The 16,288-nt window shown below is 48.3% G+C and overlaps 1 protein-coding gene across 19 annotated transcripts in view; it reads left to right on the top strand.

The window, feature by feature from the left end:
- The window catches only part of TANC2 (tetratricopeptide repeat, ankyrin repeat and coiled-coil containing 2), a 283,394-nt gene that overhangs the window by 112,019 nt on the left and 155,087 nt on the right, over nucleotides 1-16,288 (top strand). For 16 of the 19 annotated variants that reach the window (XM_072028945.1, XM_072028943.1, XM_072028946.1 and 13 more), the window contains one exon: nucleotides 13,428-13,499. The exons of the other annotated variants lie outside the window; for them this stretch is intronic. In XM_072028945.1, the coding sequence (XP_071885046.1) occupies nucleotides 13,428-13,499 (72 nt within the window). The remainder of the gene's footprint in view (nucleotides 1-13,427; nucleotides 13,500-16,288) is intronic. 19 annotated transcript variants of the gene reach the window in all.

Here is a 16,288-nt window from a genome sequence, read left to right as displayed (position 1 = left end):
TCAGAACACACAGGCTGCCATTCCCATTTTTTAAAGTCTTAGCATTTTGTTCATAAAAAAAAAAAAGGAAGAAAATCTCTTGCCGACCCACACATTAACAGTTCCCAGACACAACCTTACATTTCTGAAAGCATTCCCATGATTTCCGTCTCCCGTTGCTTTGCATAATGAACTGTACGCAGTTGAAGAGCTGGTATTGTTTTCTTCGTGTCTGGGCAGTGATGTAATTGAGGTGTGCTTCTTCCCTTTCCACACTTTGAAATGTCTCTGCTCAGCTTGAAGCATGCTTGTTCTCGGTGCCTGTTCCTGACCGCTGGGTCTCGATCTGGTGAGTGTGGAAGCGTGTGCACCTAGAGGAGCTTCCGTAATGATTTTTCTACCAGTAATTGCAGAACAAATAATTCCGTGCATTTTGTATTTTTCTATGACTTGAGTGAATTGTCAAGGCTGCTCAGAAGGAAGTCAACATGTTGGAAAACGTAAAGGCTGGAGCTTTTTTTAATGGGGAATAATGGCTAACGTAGGGCTGTTTGGTTAGTGAATTAATACACTTCTTAGTAGCTTTTATCATAATAATTTTTGTGCTTGCCTTCTGAAGCAGAGGACCCCCTCACGAACCAGCTTGGGGAGATTTGTGGCTGAGGTGTTCCTTCTTCAAGTAAGGGCTCAGCCCGCTCCCCCCTGGCTCAGTTTGGAGATGTTTTACCTCTTCGCAGGCATGGGTCACATCTGGGACGACCCCAGGTGGGTGCATTTCACACATGTCATTCTCGAGCCCGGCTGGGATCTGCTGGGATGGCAGAAAAGAGGATTTGCAGCCGGCTCCCCTCTGGGGCTGGGGGCCAGCAGCGATGCCCCGAGGGGGCCGTCCTGCAGCGACCGTGGGCTGGGAGCGGCGTTGTGACACGGAGCGGGCTGATTTTGGGGGTGACCTCCAAGATCACCTAGTCCGACCTCTGACCTAACACTAACCAGTCCTCCACTAAACCATATCACTGAGCTCTACATCTAAACGTCTTCTAAAGACCTCCAGGGATGGTGACTCCACCACTTCCCTGGGCAGCCCATCCCAATGCCTAACAACCCTTTTGGTAAAGAAGTTCTTCCTAATATCCGGCCTAAACCACAAACCACCCCTGGCGCAACTTGATCGCATTTCCCTCCCCAAAAAAGAAACACTCACACAAGCCCTGAGAATTGGCAAGAGTTGTTTATTGCCAGGACAATAAACAACTGGTGGTGTTTGGTGGCTCCCAGTTAATGTTTGCGATGGAGCCTGAGCAACGAGTAGGGGGCTGGCCGGGCACTCCTGCGTTGCTGCTGGTGCCCTCGGAGGGCAGAGCACAAAGACACACTGCGGGAGTCCCAGGTGTGTTCTGGCCGGGGTGGATCCACGTCCATCTCCTCCTCCACGTCTGGTTGATCCAGCTCCATTGGCTGCATGGTGTTAGGCAGGAGGCTAAGCCAGTCTTTGCTGGGGACTGCCCAGATGGGATGCCTTCCGTCCGGCATGTTTTCTGGCCAGGGAGCTGACCCAGGGGCTCGTCCGGTCCCACGGCTTGGTCCCATGCCGCTCTCAGCTTGTTTTTCATGCACAGGTCCATCGGTGCCGTCTGGTTTCTGGCCGTTACCGGGTCCCGCACTGTGCTTGGGACTCCGGGCACCCCTCTGCTCCCCGCAGCTGTCTCTCTGGTGCTCTCGCCTTTGCCCCATGTCACTGTTGCTCCGGTGGTAAGGCCCAGGCCCCCAGTTGCTGGATGTGTGGGGGGCCGGCCTGTTCCCCGCATTGCTGCGGTGCCACTGGTGTTGCCTGTATCTGTCGGTGGGCAGGGCGCCAGAGGTGGCTCGGGCACTGGTGTGTCTTGTGCCCACGGCGCTATTCCTCTGCCCACGACACCTCTCCTGATCAGGTGCGTTCCTTCTTGGTGCTCCTCTGGACCACATAGCTGTCCTCGTGCACCAAGAGGCCCGCTGCTCGCTTTGCTTTCCTGGTCTCCTTCCTGCAGCGCAAGCTGGCAGTCAGAGGGACGAGATGCTCAGCGACTGGTGGCCAGCTGCCGAGGGGCCTCTTTTATAGGGCCCGCAACAAAGGCAGGGCGGTGGTGGCCACTGTGAGCTCAGCAAGCCTCTGTGATGGAGTGGCCCACGCGTGGCCAAAGGTGGCTGTGTTGGGACTGGCCTGGAAGATGTCCTCACGTGGACAAGGAGAAGGTTGGGGGCGCTGAGGGCCCCTTTTCTGGGGCTGGCTCCCCCGGGCCATTTGGCTTGCCCTTGGCCATGGGGACTACCCTGCGCCTCCCATCCTGTGCCCTGGTTCCAATAATCCCAACATGCTCAAGAATGTGTTGGAGGTTTAAGACTAGTAGATAAATAAAGTCATCTACTGGAGACTGCTACACGTGATCCAAATCTGTGTTCTGCTGTGTGTGGTTTGGGAAGGGGGAAGGGGGCCGGACTGCTCAGGGTTAGGCTGGGCATCGGTCAGCGAGTGGTGAGCAATTGCATTGTGCATCACTTGTTTGTACATATTATTATTATTTTATGTTTGTACATATTATTATTATGTACATTATATTATTATATATTATATATTATATATAATATATTATTATATTATATATATATTATATATGTATTATGTTTGTACATATTATTATTATTTCCCTATTATCACCATTGTGTTATTATTGTTATTATTGTTATTATTGTTATTATTGTTATTATTATTTTGTTATTATTATTTTCCTGTCTTATTAAACTGTCTTTATCTCAACTCACGGGCTTCACTTTCCATTTCTCTCCCCCGTCCCAGAGAGGGAGGGGGGAGGGTGAGCGAACGGCTGCATGGTGTTTTACCTGCCGGCCGGGTTAAACCACGACAGTCTTTTTGGCGCCCAACATGGGGCACGAAAGGTTGAGATAACGGCAGATCTGACCAGAGTGTGTTAAACTAAAATTGGTGTAAGGATTAGACCTGCTTAATAGTCACTTGTCATAATGCTGATTGCTTTAATCTCAACTCTGCTGCGCCTGTTTTCCAAATTGAGTATTATAGTACATTATTTTCCGTATTTGCTCTCTGTCGTGTTGTTTATCCTCTCCGGGCCCTGGTTTCAGATCATTATGGTACTGTGTGTTGTAGCAATGGCTTATGAGACGATGAAATATCTGGTCATGACTCTAACTTGTTATTTGTATTCAGTAACATCGTCGACTCTGTACTTTGGAAACTGTATCCTGGAAACTATTAGCAATTATACCTATTGTTTTTTTCCATTAGGGAGTCAATCTGTGGAGGGGAAAGGGGAGGATATTTTTTCTTACTTGCTTACTCTCCCTTTCTCCTTCACCACCCTCTTATCCCCTGAGCTTGTCACAATAGCTCTCCAAGATATTGAATATTCTTGGGATACTCAGACCACCATAGTCTTATTGTTCTGCCTCCTGAATGCACTTCAGATTCTGCTTAAAGTTAAACAATTACTTAGGAAGTTCATCCGGAGATCTGCCCGGAGGCAGTATATTTGTGGAGTGACAGGGGGATCTCAGCAGTTGACTGTATTGGAGGCTGAAGTAAGTCTGACTGGGAATGAGTGGGAAAAGCACCGCATTGTGACTGGCCCGGATGCTCCATGTATCCTTGGCATAGACTATCTTAGAAGAGGATATTGCAAGGACCGAAAAGGGTTCTGGTGGGCTTTTGGTATAGCTGCCTTAGAGACAGAGGGCATTAAACAATTAGCTACCTTGCCTGGTCTCTCAGAGGACCCTTCTGTTGTGGGGTTGCTGAGGGTCGAAGAACAGCAAGTGCCAATCGCTACCACAAGTGTGCACCGGCGGCAATATCGCACTAACCGAGACTCCCTGATTCCCATCCATAAGCTAATTCGTCAATTGGAGAGCCAAGGAGTGATCAGCAAGACTCATTCACCTTTCAATAGTCCCATATGGCCAGTGCGAAAGTCTAATGGTGAGTGGAGACTAACAGTGGACTATCGTGGCCTGAACGAAGTGACGCCACCACTGAGTGCTGCAGTGCCAGACATGCTGGAACTTCAGTACGAACTTGAGTCGAAGGCAGCCAAGTGGTACACCACAATTGATATCGCTAATGCATTTTTCTCCATCCCTCTAGCAGCAGAGTGCAGGCCACAATTTGCCTTCACTTGGAGGGGAGTCCAATATACTTGGAATCGGCTGCCCCAGGGGTGGAAGCACAGCCCTACCATTTGCCATGGGCTGATCCAGTCTGCGCTAGAGCAGGGGGAAGCTCCTGAACACCTGCAGTACGTCGATGACATCATTGTGTGGGGTGACACAGCAGAGGAAGTTTTCGAGAAAGGGAAGAAAATAGTCCAAATCCTTCTGAAAGCCGGTTTTGCCATAAAACAAAATAAAGTCAAAGGACCTGCACGAGAGATCCAGTTTTTAGGAATAAAATGGCAAGATGGACGTCGTCAAATCCCAATGGATGTGATCAACAAAATAACAGCTATGTCTCCACCAACTAACAAAAAAGAAACACAGACTTTCCTAGGTGTTGTGGGGTTTTGGAGAATGCACATCCCAAATTACAGTCTGATTGTAAACCTGCTCTACCAAGTAACCCGTAAGAAGAATGAGTTTGAATGGGGCCCTGAACAACGACAAGCCTTTGAACAAATCAAGCAGGAAATAGTCCATGCAGTAGCCCTTGGGCCAGTTCGAACAGGACCAGATGTAAAGAATGTGCTCTACACTGCAGCCGGGGAGAACGGCCCCACCTGGAGCCTCTGGCAGAAAGAACCTGGGGAAACTCGAGGTCGGCCTCTGGGGTTTTGGAGTCGGGGATACAGAGGATCTGAGGCCCGCTATACTCCAACTGAAAAGGAGATATTGGCAGCATATGAAGGAGTTCGATCTGCTTCGGAGGTGATCGGTACTGAAGCGCAGCTCCTCCTAGCACCCCGATTGCCAGTACTAGGCTGGATGTTCAAGGGAAGGGTCCCCTCTACGCATCATGCAACTGATGCTACATGGAGCAAGTGGGTTGCACTGATTACTCAGCGGGCTCGAATAGGAAACCCCAGTCGCCCAGGAATATTGGAAGTGATCATGGACTGGCCAGAAGGCAAATACTTTGGGATATCATCAGAGGAGGAGGTGGGTCGTGCTGAAGAAGCCCCGCTGTACAACCAGTTACCAGAGAATGAAAAGAAATATGCCCTGTTCACTGATGGGTCCTGTCGTATTGTGGGGAAGCATCGGAGATGGAAGGCTGCTGTATGGAGTCCTACGCGACGAGTTGCAGAAGCTGCTGAGGGAGAAGGTGAATCGAGTCAGTTTGCAGAAGTGAAAGCCATTCAGCTGGCTTTAGACATTGCTGAACGAGAAAAATGGCCAGTTCTCTATCTCTACACCGATTCATGGATGGTAGCAAATGCCCTGTGGGGATGGTTACAGCAATGGAAGCAAAACAACTGGCAGCGTAGGGGCAAACCCATCTGGGCTGCTGCATTGTGGCAAGATACTGCTGCTCGGGTAGAGAACCTGGCTGTGAAAGTACGCCACGTAGATGCTCATGTGCCCAAGAATCGGGCTACTGAAGAACATCAAAACAACCAGCAGGTAGATCAGGCTGCTAAGATTGAAGTAGCTCAGGTGGACCTGGATTGGCAGCATAAAGGTGAATTATTTATAGCCCACTGGGCCCATGACACCTCAGGCCATCAAGGTAGAGATGCAACATACAGATGGGCTCATGATCGAGGGGTGGACCTGACCATAGACGCTATAGCACAGGTGATTCATGACTGTGAAACATGTGCTGCAATCAAGCAAGCCAAACGGTCAAAGCCTCTTTGGTATGGAGGATGGTGGCTGAAATATAAATATGGAGAGGCCTGGCAGATTGATTACATCACACTCCCTCAAACTCACAATGGCAAGCGCCACGTACTTACAATGGTGGAAGCAACCACCGGATGGCTGGAAACATATCCTGTGCCTCATGCCACCGCCCAGAACACCATCCTGGGCCTTGAAAAGCAAGTCCTATGGCGACATGGCACCCCGGAAAAAATAGAGTCAGACAATGGGACTCACTTCCGAAACAACCTTATAGACACTTGGGCCAAAGAACATGGTATTGAATGGGTGTATCACATCCCCTATCATGCACCAGCCTCCGGGAAAGTTGAACGATACAATGGCCTGTTAAAGACTACCTTGAAAGCAATGGGCGCTGGGACGTTCAAAAACTGGGATACGCATTTGTCAAAGGCCACCTGGTTAGTCAATACTAGGGGATCTACCAACCGAGCTGGACCTGCCCAATCAAACCTGTTACGTACTGTAGATGGGGATAAAGTTCCTGTAGTGCATGTAAAAAATACGCTGGGTAAAACAGTCTGGGCTACTCCTGCCTCAGGAAAAGGCAAACCTATTCGTGGAATTGTTTTCGCTCAGGGACCTGGATACACTTGGTGGGTGATGCAAAAGAACGGAGAGGTCCGGTGTGTACCTCAAGGAGATTTAATACTGGGTGAGAATAGCCCATGAACTGAATTGTACCATGTTAATTAGTATATTATACTGTATGTTATCACTACCATGATTACTATAGGTGACTAATTAGAATGTATGGAAAAGAGTGTAACCTGAGCATGACATAAATGGTATGGAATAAGGGGTGGATAGATGTCCTGGTTTCAGTTAGAACAGAATTAATTTTCTTCCTAGTAGCTGGTGGAATGCTGTGTTTTGGCTTAGGATGAGAAGAGTGCTGATAACACCCCGATGCTTTAATTGTTGCAGAGCAGTGCTTATACCAAGCCAAGGACATCTCAGCCTTTTGCTCTGTCCTGCCAACGGGCAGGCTGGGGGTGCAGTAAGAGCTGGGAGGGGACAGACCCAGGACAGGTGACCCAAACTAGCCAAAGGGGTATTCCATACCATCTGACGTCATGCTAAACAATATATAGGGGTGGCTAGCCGGGGGGAGGGGGCCGGACTGCTCAGGGTTAGGCTGGGCATCGGTCAGCGAGTGGTGAGCAATTGCATTGTGCATCACTTGTTTGTACATATTATTATTATTTCCCTATTATCACCATTGTATTATTATTGTTATTATTATTTTGTTATTATTATTTTCCTGTCTTATTAAACTGTCTTTATCTCAACTCACGGGCTTCACTTTCCATTTCTCTCCCCCGTCCCAGAGAGGGAGGGGGGAGGGTGAGCGAACGGCTGCGTGGTGTTTAACTGCCGGCCGGGTTAAACCACGACAACTTCTTAGTAGCTTTTATCATAATAATTTTTGTGCTTGCCTTCTGAAGCAGAGGACCCCCTCACGAACCAGCTCGGGGAGATTTGTGGCTGAGGTGTTCCTTCTTCAAGAAAGGGCTCAGCCCGCTCCCCCCTGGCTCAGTTCAGGTACGTTTTACCACCTCTCTGGCATGGGTCTCATCAGGGGTGACTCCAGGCAGTTGCATTTCACACATGTCATTCCCGAGCCCGGCTGGGATCTGCTGGGATGGCAGAAGAGAGGATTTGCAGCCGGCTCCCCTCTGGGGCCAGGGGCCAGCAGCGATGCCCCGAGGGGGCCGTCCTGCAGCGACCGTGGGCTGGGAGCGGCGTTGTGGCACGGAGCGGGCTGATTCTGGGGGCATTGATGAATCTGTTAGGGCAGCGCGCTCCGTCACATCCAATGCGGTGGGTTCCTGCAGCAGATTTCCCAGCATGCGTGCAGGAGAGCGACCCACCCTTTTATTTCCCTGCCTTAAAAATCGCTTTGTCAGGCGAAAGCAAGAGGGAGACCCGGGAAGGCATTGAGAGACATTGCGTGGCTTATGCACGCTTTAATCAAACGGGGGGGACAGGATTGTCAGGCTGCTGGCACTTAGTTTATTTAAAACTTGTTGTCTCTGCCTTTAATGCAACCACCTGGCGGTGAGGTGGTGCTGAGCGGGGCCGGACCGCAGGCTGCTCCGCTAATTGCTGTGCGGTGCTTTGGGCAGTGGGGTTAGTCAGGGGGGGCTGCTAAAACCCGTGGGATTTTCTGTTCCCTTTGGGAGCAGCATGTTTGAAGCAACCGCAGATTTGTTATCTGTTGTGTCGCTGCTTTTACAAGGGGAGAGGAGCAGGCGGGGAAGGAAGGCGAGCAGGCGCTTCTCAGCCCCGTTTTGGTAGGGAAGGCTGCTTTTCTGAAGCTGTTACTAAGCATGGTTATTGCAATTCCTTAATCTCTTTGTAACTGAGAGACAGACTACAGGGCTCGTGTGCTGTGCTTGCCACGCTGGAGCAGCTCCGTGCCCTCCCCAGGAGCCTAACCCCGGTCCCAGGTACGACTGGGGGGCGTTTGCCCTCCGGTGTGACAGCGACTCATTGAAATTAAATAATGTGCAAGTCTTAATGGAACTTCTTAACACTGAGATATTTAAAAGTACAGAATAACAAACGCTTTCCTTCCTTTAATTGTTAGACACGAGAGAATAGGGATTACTGACTCAGGCTTGTGCTGTGTCACTCGGTTCCCCCGGGGCACGAGCACAGATAACTGCTTTGTTCCTCCTGGTGACTTCTGCAGGAGGCCCTTCACCAGGTTTATCTCGGTTCTGATTTTTCTTTAAAACTCATACAGTGTTTCCTAGAATGGATTTCATACCCAATTTACTCGTGGTGACCTCTTTTAGAGGCTCTGTCAGTAAGGGTCGTGTTTTGCCGTGTCCAGAATCCGTGGGGCAGCCGAGCTGTTCGCACTCCGCTGAGCAAAACCACTGTGTGTGTGGTGGGTGATCCCTGCCTGCAGTTCCTAGGTGGTACCAACACAAACACTCCCAGCCACCTGCCTGAAACCATCCTTAAATAAACACCTGACAGCGCGGTTTGAACAGCAGCAGCCTCCCAAGTGCCAGAGGTGTGCGCTATCCAGACTGCGAACACGAGCACAAAGTTAGGAAATGCGATGAATGTTCCCTTAGCCCCTTAGCGACATTAATTGCCCCCCTCCCCGTTTTTTTTGCACATATATTAAGATAACTTTAATTATTTGTATTAATAATTGTATGGTGTTGTTCCCCAGTAACCTCGCTGCTTCCCTGCAGGGAACGGAGCGTGCTCAAAGTCTTGATTTGTAGCAGAGAGCAAGAGGAGATGCTTCCATCGCTTGACCCTGAGCTGTGTGCTGCTTCTTCTCTTCTTGCCACCCTCTGCCTTTTCACTACGCATCCGAAATCCTGCCAGTACCAGCCCTTTTCAGTGGCTGACACTGATTTGTTTGTGTATACTTACATTTTTCTTTTAAGTATTGATCGTTTTACAGTTCTGCCTCAGAGGGAGAAGGTGCCTGCCCTGCACAGGGAGCTTGCTGGGCTTCCTCTTGCCTTTACTTGGATGTACAGCAGCTGGCAGGGCTCAGCACGCCGCGTGCTGAGTCACCATGTGTCTGGTAGCCCTCCTCAATCGACCCTGGAAGTTATTTTACGGTGATCTTTCTCCCCCCTTACTACACCATGCAACTTGCAAATTACCTGAGAACTCTGCCAGCCAATGTTTTTTGTGGTTTTTGATGTTTTTTTTTGTGCAGCAGCTCCTGTTCTCAGATGTGCGGCTTTGGAAATCGGGTTGTCACCATTTTGCCTCCTGCTGTCGAGCGTTCAGGAGCAGTACCTCCAGCTCTGCCTGGTGTCACGCTGTGCTCTCCTGCTTAATGCTTATTCTCACATAGTGAGCGAGTCTGCCTTTGTTTTTGCTCCAAATATTGCTTTTGTTACGTCCAAGTGACTTCGCAGGGGAGATCCTGTCCTTCCAAGTGATTTTAAATAGATTAATTCCTACTTATACATCCAGTGTTCCAGCAGTACTGCCTCTGGTTGGTTGGTGTTGCATCTCTTGTTATTTTTTGTGAAAGTACTGTGCTAAGAAAATACTTGCTGCCCTCCACTAGGGAAGCTGACTTCCCTGCGACCAAAGCCGCTCATTTGGGGCTAAAAGTTATTTCTTATAAAATGAAGAACTTGCTCGTTTGTTGGATTTATTCTGTTGTAGAAAACCCAAGGAGGGTTTGGATGCCTGGTAAAGGTATTGGGTACGAGACTTCAAGCAGCACCTTGCATTTATTCCTTACTGAAGTAATGTCAGCTACCTTGTTGCTCCTGTTAAGGGGGAAGCTGAGTTTTGGAGCAGCTGCAAAATGCTCAGGATAAAACGCAGCTGATGTTTTGGTAGTGCTGTATCCCTTTCAGAAAAGCAGGAGCCTCCCAGCTGTTCTTCCAGGCTTGGTCACTCCCTGGCGATGCTGGCTGTAGCTGCAGGGAGTGCTCCCAGGTCTGCACTTTGCGATGTTTTATTTTTTGCTAATCCTCTGAATGCCTGAGAGGAGGAGAACGAGGATCAAGTCTGACTGAGGGGAACAGCTCTGCGGCAGTGGAAACCCGGCTGGGTGAGGAGGGAGGAAAAATCCAGATTTGCAGGAGTGGGAATGGGGCTGAGCCGACACAGCACCATGCCGAGGACAGGAGGGCAGCCCAGTTGTGCAAAAGAAAGAAATTGCAGAGAGCACGGGGTCATGCTTGGTCTGTTCCTCCGTCTTCAGGAGGAACATCTCCTCCTCTCGTCCCCAGCAGCGCTGGCAGGGGAGGTCATGCATCCCTCACTGTGATAGTGTTTTAAGTCCGATTTGGTCCTTTAATATTCTTTTTTCTTTACTTTCAAAACTCTTAAATCTCTCTCAGGCATATACTAGAGTTTTAGGGTGTTGTACGGCTCTTTGAGATAAATTAGGGGAAGGGTATTCCGAAGTTAACTTGGAACTCTGTGCCCACGGCGCTATTCCTCTGCCCACGACAGCTCTCCTGATCAGGTGCGTTCCTTCTTGGTGCTCCTCTGGACCACATAGCTGTCCTCGTGCACCAAGAGGCCCGCTGCTCGCTTTGCTTTCCTGGTCTCCTTCCATTTGGCTTGCCCTTGGCCACGGGGACTACCCTGCGCCTCCCATCCTGTGCCCTGGTTCCAATAATGCCAACATGCTCAAGAATGTGTTGGAGGTTTAAGACTAGTAGATAAATAAAGTCATCTACTGGAGACTGCTACACGTGATCCAAATCTGTGTTCTGCTGTGTGTGGTTTGCTTTGGCAGATTATGGTTAAGTCTTAAACCATTTCTCTTACTGTGTCACATCTTTCTGTCTTACCTAAAAATTAAACGCGGTAGCTTCATTGCTTCTGCTTGATCAAGAAACCTGTCAAAGACCTCTTGACAACTGGATGTTGTTTCATTTTTTCTTCCTCCGTCAAGCTAGGAAAGCTGCACAGTGCGTGTTTTGACGTCTTGTTTCAGAGGATTTCTAATGCAACTTCACCCAACCGTTGCCAGTTTTCCTGTCCCCAGAGGACTCCTAGGTTGTCCTCGGGGTAGGACGGGGCCGTAGGGACCATCTCTGCCACTTGTCATCACGGGGTGTGTGGCCTCCTGTTGGAAACATCTTGCAGAGGACGGTGCGAGCCGCTCCGTGCCCCTGGGGACAGGTTTGTTGGGACTGGCCGTGGCTTTGTGGGCAAGGCACTCATTTAGCAGCGCTTGTAATGACTGTAGGGATAAAGGTTTAATTTCCCTTGGTAACAATGAAGTGGCTTTTACTAAATACAAGGTTTTCCTCCTGACTTCGGTTTTGTAGCTGTAGACTTTTGAAACTTCCAGTCCTTCCAATTGCCTTGCGCTGTGTGTTTGTGGTCGCGACTTGAACTCATTTTTATTTCCTTTGTTAATGCCGAGGTTGTCCATGTGGGCATGCAGCTGGGGGGGCACAGAGATAATTCTGGTATCTGCGTGCTAGGCAGCATTCAAAACCAGCACTGCGTCCTGCAACAGAAGCGCAGAGGCTGCAGCCTGTGCCCCCCCGTTACGCAGTGCTCGTCGGTGCCACCCGGGCTGGAGGAAGGCTCCACCTAACAAACCCCAGGACGGCTCTAAGCTAACGAAGGCTCCTTGAATATGTCAAAATTGCAGTCATATTTCCAATATCACATCCTTCCTGCAGCCAGAGTAGCAAAGTGAGGGGGGAAAATGTCAAGGGCTGTGTCCTCCTCGACACCTGGCAATTACCGTGGCTTGTTGGGGCATGAGCAATTGATGGAAAATGGGCACTTTTCGATTGCTTTAACTTGCTGTAGGCTGACCTTTCCGTGCAGCTGTCGTATGACCAGGGAAAAAGGCAAAGGTGAGAGCAAATTGCATTGCCAGCACCCATTCAGGATGCCTGAACGTGGCTTAGGTGGAACTGAGGGCTGGAAGGGTTTTGTGAAGGGAAAAGGACACAAGGAACCCCTCCTAGCAGGGATGTGGTCCTGGTTTTAGGGGCACAGGAGGGGCTAGATGTAAATTTTGGGCCACCTGTTCAGTTCTGCAGGTGTGCTCCCGTACACAACTTACCTCTCAAGCCATACCATTGTACTCACCTGCCATGGGAGTCAGTAAAGTTGAATTATCAGTGGGCACAGCAGCTGCCCCCTGTGTGCCTGGAGACAGATTGGGGTGCAGCCCCTCCCAGTGTAACCCCAAAGCGTAAAGGCAGAAATCAGCTGTCGAGTTTTTAGGTAATACAGCTATTGAGGAATTCAGTTGTATCAAAACTAATTTCAGGTCTTGCAAAAGCTTCCCCTCCCCCTGCCATAAGGTTTAATAACCTCTGAAAAACATCCTGCATTGTGAAGGCTTGTTTTTGCTTGTTCACCATCTGCAGAGCTAGACTTCTTTCTGCCCGCACAGCCCCTGTGTACTCCAACATCTATATTGATGTGCGCATCTATTGTTTCTAATCTGGTCACTTGATCAATGAAGACCAGCATGTAATTAATTGTATAGTATTGTACACAATGTCCCTCTCTACATTTATCCAGATGGATTTGTTATTTGTTAACCGTAGCTGCTTAGAAGAGGATGTAATGAGCAGTGGTTTTGTTCCTCTCTGCCTTCCCAGTTTTTTTTGCTGACAAATAGTTTTAATGGGAAATAATTTCAAAGAGCACTTTTTTTTTTTTTTTCTTTTTCCTGGGCCTGTTTCATCATACACTTAATAATTTTTTTAAATGTTTTGATACAATGGTCCAAAGTGAAGGAGCTAATTGAAGATACCCAACCTGGTTCCTATTCCATTCAAATTTCTCTGGGGTCCGTAGGAGAATTTAAAAGCCTGCTTTTGTTCCTGAGGACCCTCTAGACTTCATTTGCAGCAATCAGGGGACAAACTTGAAGAAGCAGCGGAGCAGTCAGCAGCAGGGTGCCCCAGCTCCCCTTTGCACCTTCCCATCCCAGCCCTACCCATCGCACTGCGAGCGTCAGCTCCGGTTGAGCTGCCCCCACGGCTCGGGGATGGGGCTCAAGGAAAAGTTGCGTCTGCCTGACCTGTCCACTATGATGTTCTACTTCTGCTGTTTTGGTTCTCATGCAGATGGAGGGAACGAGGAGCCACCAGACCGAAGACAGGCAAGTGTAGACTTCCGTCAGAGCCGATCTGGGCAAGGTAAACGCTAGTGTTGTTCTCCCTCGGTGACTCGTTTCTCGTTTGTTCGCCTTCTCTGTATTTGTTTTCCGTTTTTCGCAGACTGTGTAATCTCTTGGAGTTATTGTAACCATCGCTGTTATTTGTACAGCTATGACTATTTGGTAATATTCACAAAACTGATGATCTTGTTACAGTTTGAAGGAGTTTAGGATAATTTGTGGCCCAGCGTAGGCGTGCCCCTGTTGCATCTGCATTTTGCAGACGGAGGGACCGAGCTTTGTGCGAGGGCTGTTGGCAGAGATGTAAGGAGTCTTCAGCACGTACCAGCACAAATCTAAACACCGCTTGCTTCCCTCCCTCCTTGCAAAGGGGAGGGCCTGGCTGGTTCTCAATAACCAGTTTATTCTCTCCCACAACCCCCTGGATGTGAGTAGAGATGGGAAGTGGGCAATCCTGCACGGGGGGGCTCAGCAGCTGCTTCATATGGCTTTTGCTTTGTTGTGTTGCACCCTACAAGAACAGGGTGAAAGGTCCTATGAAGAAAGTGGTAAAAATAGTCTTTACATTATGTAAATAATGATTCTACAGCCTCTTTCGTTGAGTATCCATTATTCACAATAGGCTTGGTGGTTAAAACCAGTGCTGTGGCTGTGTAACAGGGATTGCTGTCGCTGACAGCAGCGGCTCTTATCTCTGTGCTGGCTTACATTTCCTTTGAAGTAGCTTACTTATAAGTTTTAAGCATTTGCTCATTTGTGAGGGTTGTGAAAATACAGGTTATCTTTATGCAGCTCGTGAGATCAATTAAAAAGCATTTCGTGGAAGCATGACTCTGGTGGGTGCTATGTGTGTTGGCTTATTTTCTGTTTCAGATTGCAGCAATAATTTTCCTTTCATTTAGGTTCAAGTCTGTTGTTGTCATGGTGTCCTAATGACTTATTATGGAGGCATTTTCTCCGGAGCATTGTTCTTTTCTGGCAGCATTCCAGTGTTGCCCAGGCAAAATTGCTGCAAGTGATTGAAGCCCGCGATCAGGATGAGGGGGATTGAAATTTACAGTTAAAGCCACGAAGCCCTGTGAAACATCAGCAGCTGAAACCGCTTTGTTAGCACAGGACCTTTGTCTTATCATTTTACAATTCTGTATTTTAAAATAGAGGAATTATCCATCCCCTTGTTAGCTGTAGGCACTCAGTGACAGCTTGCATACAAGCAGCATTTGGCTCTCTCGTTTTGTTGGAGAACGCAGGACGAGTGGTAGTTCTCTCCCCAGCAGTTAGTTCAGCTCAAGTTGCTGTTGATGTTGCTTCTAAAGGCTGAGCCTTGCCCGCTTGCTTTTCTGTTGGTCTGTATGATGTTCTTTATTTGTTTGGGTTCTGTCTGTTGCCTTGTTTTTACAAGATACAGCAGCTTGGATGGAGCTGTTCGTTTCCAGGTTGCCTGCTGGATTTCGGCGCGCTTGTTCAGACACCGTGTTCTCCCAGGTTACACGTCTGCCCGTTCAGTCAACATCTTGGCTGCTGTGGAAAAGTACTGATATTGGGCAGAGGACAGGGGTGTTTTTTTTTTTTCCAAATTCCTGCTTGCCAAGGAACAACCGACCTATTTCTGTTTGCCTCCGAGTGCAGCGCTGTAAGCATGTAGGAGCATTCCCAAGGAGCTCCCTCGTGAGCAGCTGGAGCAGTGGATGCAGGTCTGGAGCAGCAGGCGGCCTCTGGTCTGTGTGCATGAGCTGCTTGGCTGCCTGCACAGTGCATTTCTCATCATCGTGGGTTAAGGGGTTTTATTATGCCTAGATAAACAGCTGACCGAAATAAGGAGGTCATCTTCCTGCTGGTTAAACTTCCACGTTGTCATCCGTGATGCCTAAGTCTTAGAGTTGTTTATGAAGCTCTGTTATCTTGATATACTTCAATAAATAATCTGTTAGTTCAATTAGTTCATATATACTTTATAGTAATGTTTTATTTAAGTACAGCTAGTAGAGAAGCTGTCAAAGTTCTGGTTCAGCCGTGAATGTTCCCTTATCTCAGGGTTTGATAAAGCCCAGTACTCCTTCTGGCTGAAACAAATTTAAGTCGATTTCAGTGACCCTGTTTGCTTGTTGACTCTGGCCAGGGTGTGAGAGGAGTTCTGACGGTGTGGAATGAAAATAATAAGTTCTGGATATGTTGCGAGTGTGCTGGTTTTCTTTTAAAGCATTTGAGAGTTTTAAGAGGGAAAATATTCCTGAAAACTTGGTCAAGTTTCTGTCATTACTTTTTTCTACATAAGTTATTGCCCCCAGTTGCCTTCAATTTTAGGTAAGTGACAATCCTTGGTCAAAGATAACCTTGAACTTTAAGTGTAGTAATAAAGTGTGCACTGCCTTTTAGGTCTTCCCCAAAGCCTTAGGTATAGATTGTTTTTGTTGATGTCAATGCCAATTTCGGCGCTAATACCATTTGCCTCTCCTGGCACTCAGGGGTGATTTGGAGCAGGCTTGCAGAGTCAGCAGAGGTGTTCAGCTCAACAGCTCTGGAAAAAGCAAGGTCTTACGTCAAGTAAGCTATGTATGGAGCCAGTAACTAAGTTGGCAGTACAACACTGGAAGATACTATTTTTTTAAAGCTATATTAACAGTATTGTATCAAATTATGCCTTCCTCAAAAAAAAAAAATAGGCCCAACTCCATAATTAAGCATAGTCACTGCAACTTTTGGACAATTACCAGGAAAAAAACCACAAGGTGATGTTCATCAAAGTTCGGGTTTTGAGGTCTGCTGTCTGAAAGCGATCTGAGAAATGGTGACCTTCCACTTCTGAAG

Source organism: Anas platyrhynchos, chromosome 28 (assembly GCF_047663525.1).
Source record: "Anas platyrhynchos isolate ZD024472 breed Pekin duck chromosome 28, IASCAAS_PekinDuck_T2T, whole genome shotgun sequence".
NCBI classification, from domain to species: domain Eukaryota; kingdom Metazoa; phylum Chordata; class Aves; order Anseriformes; family Anatidae; genus Anas; species Anas platyrhynchos.
The sequence above is the reverse complement of the archived record's forward strand: the minus strand, read 5'-3'. Positions and strand labels throughout refer to the sequence as shown.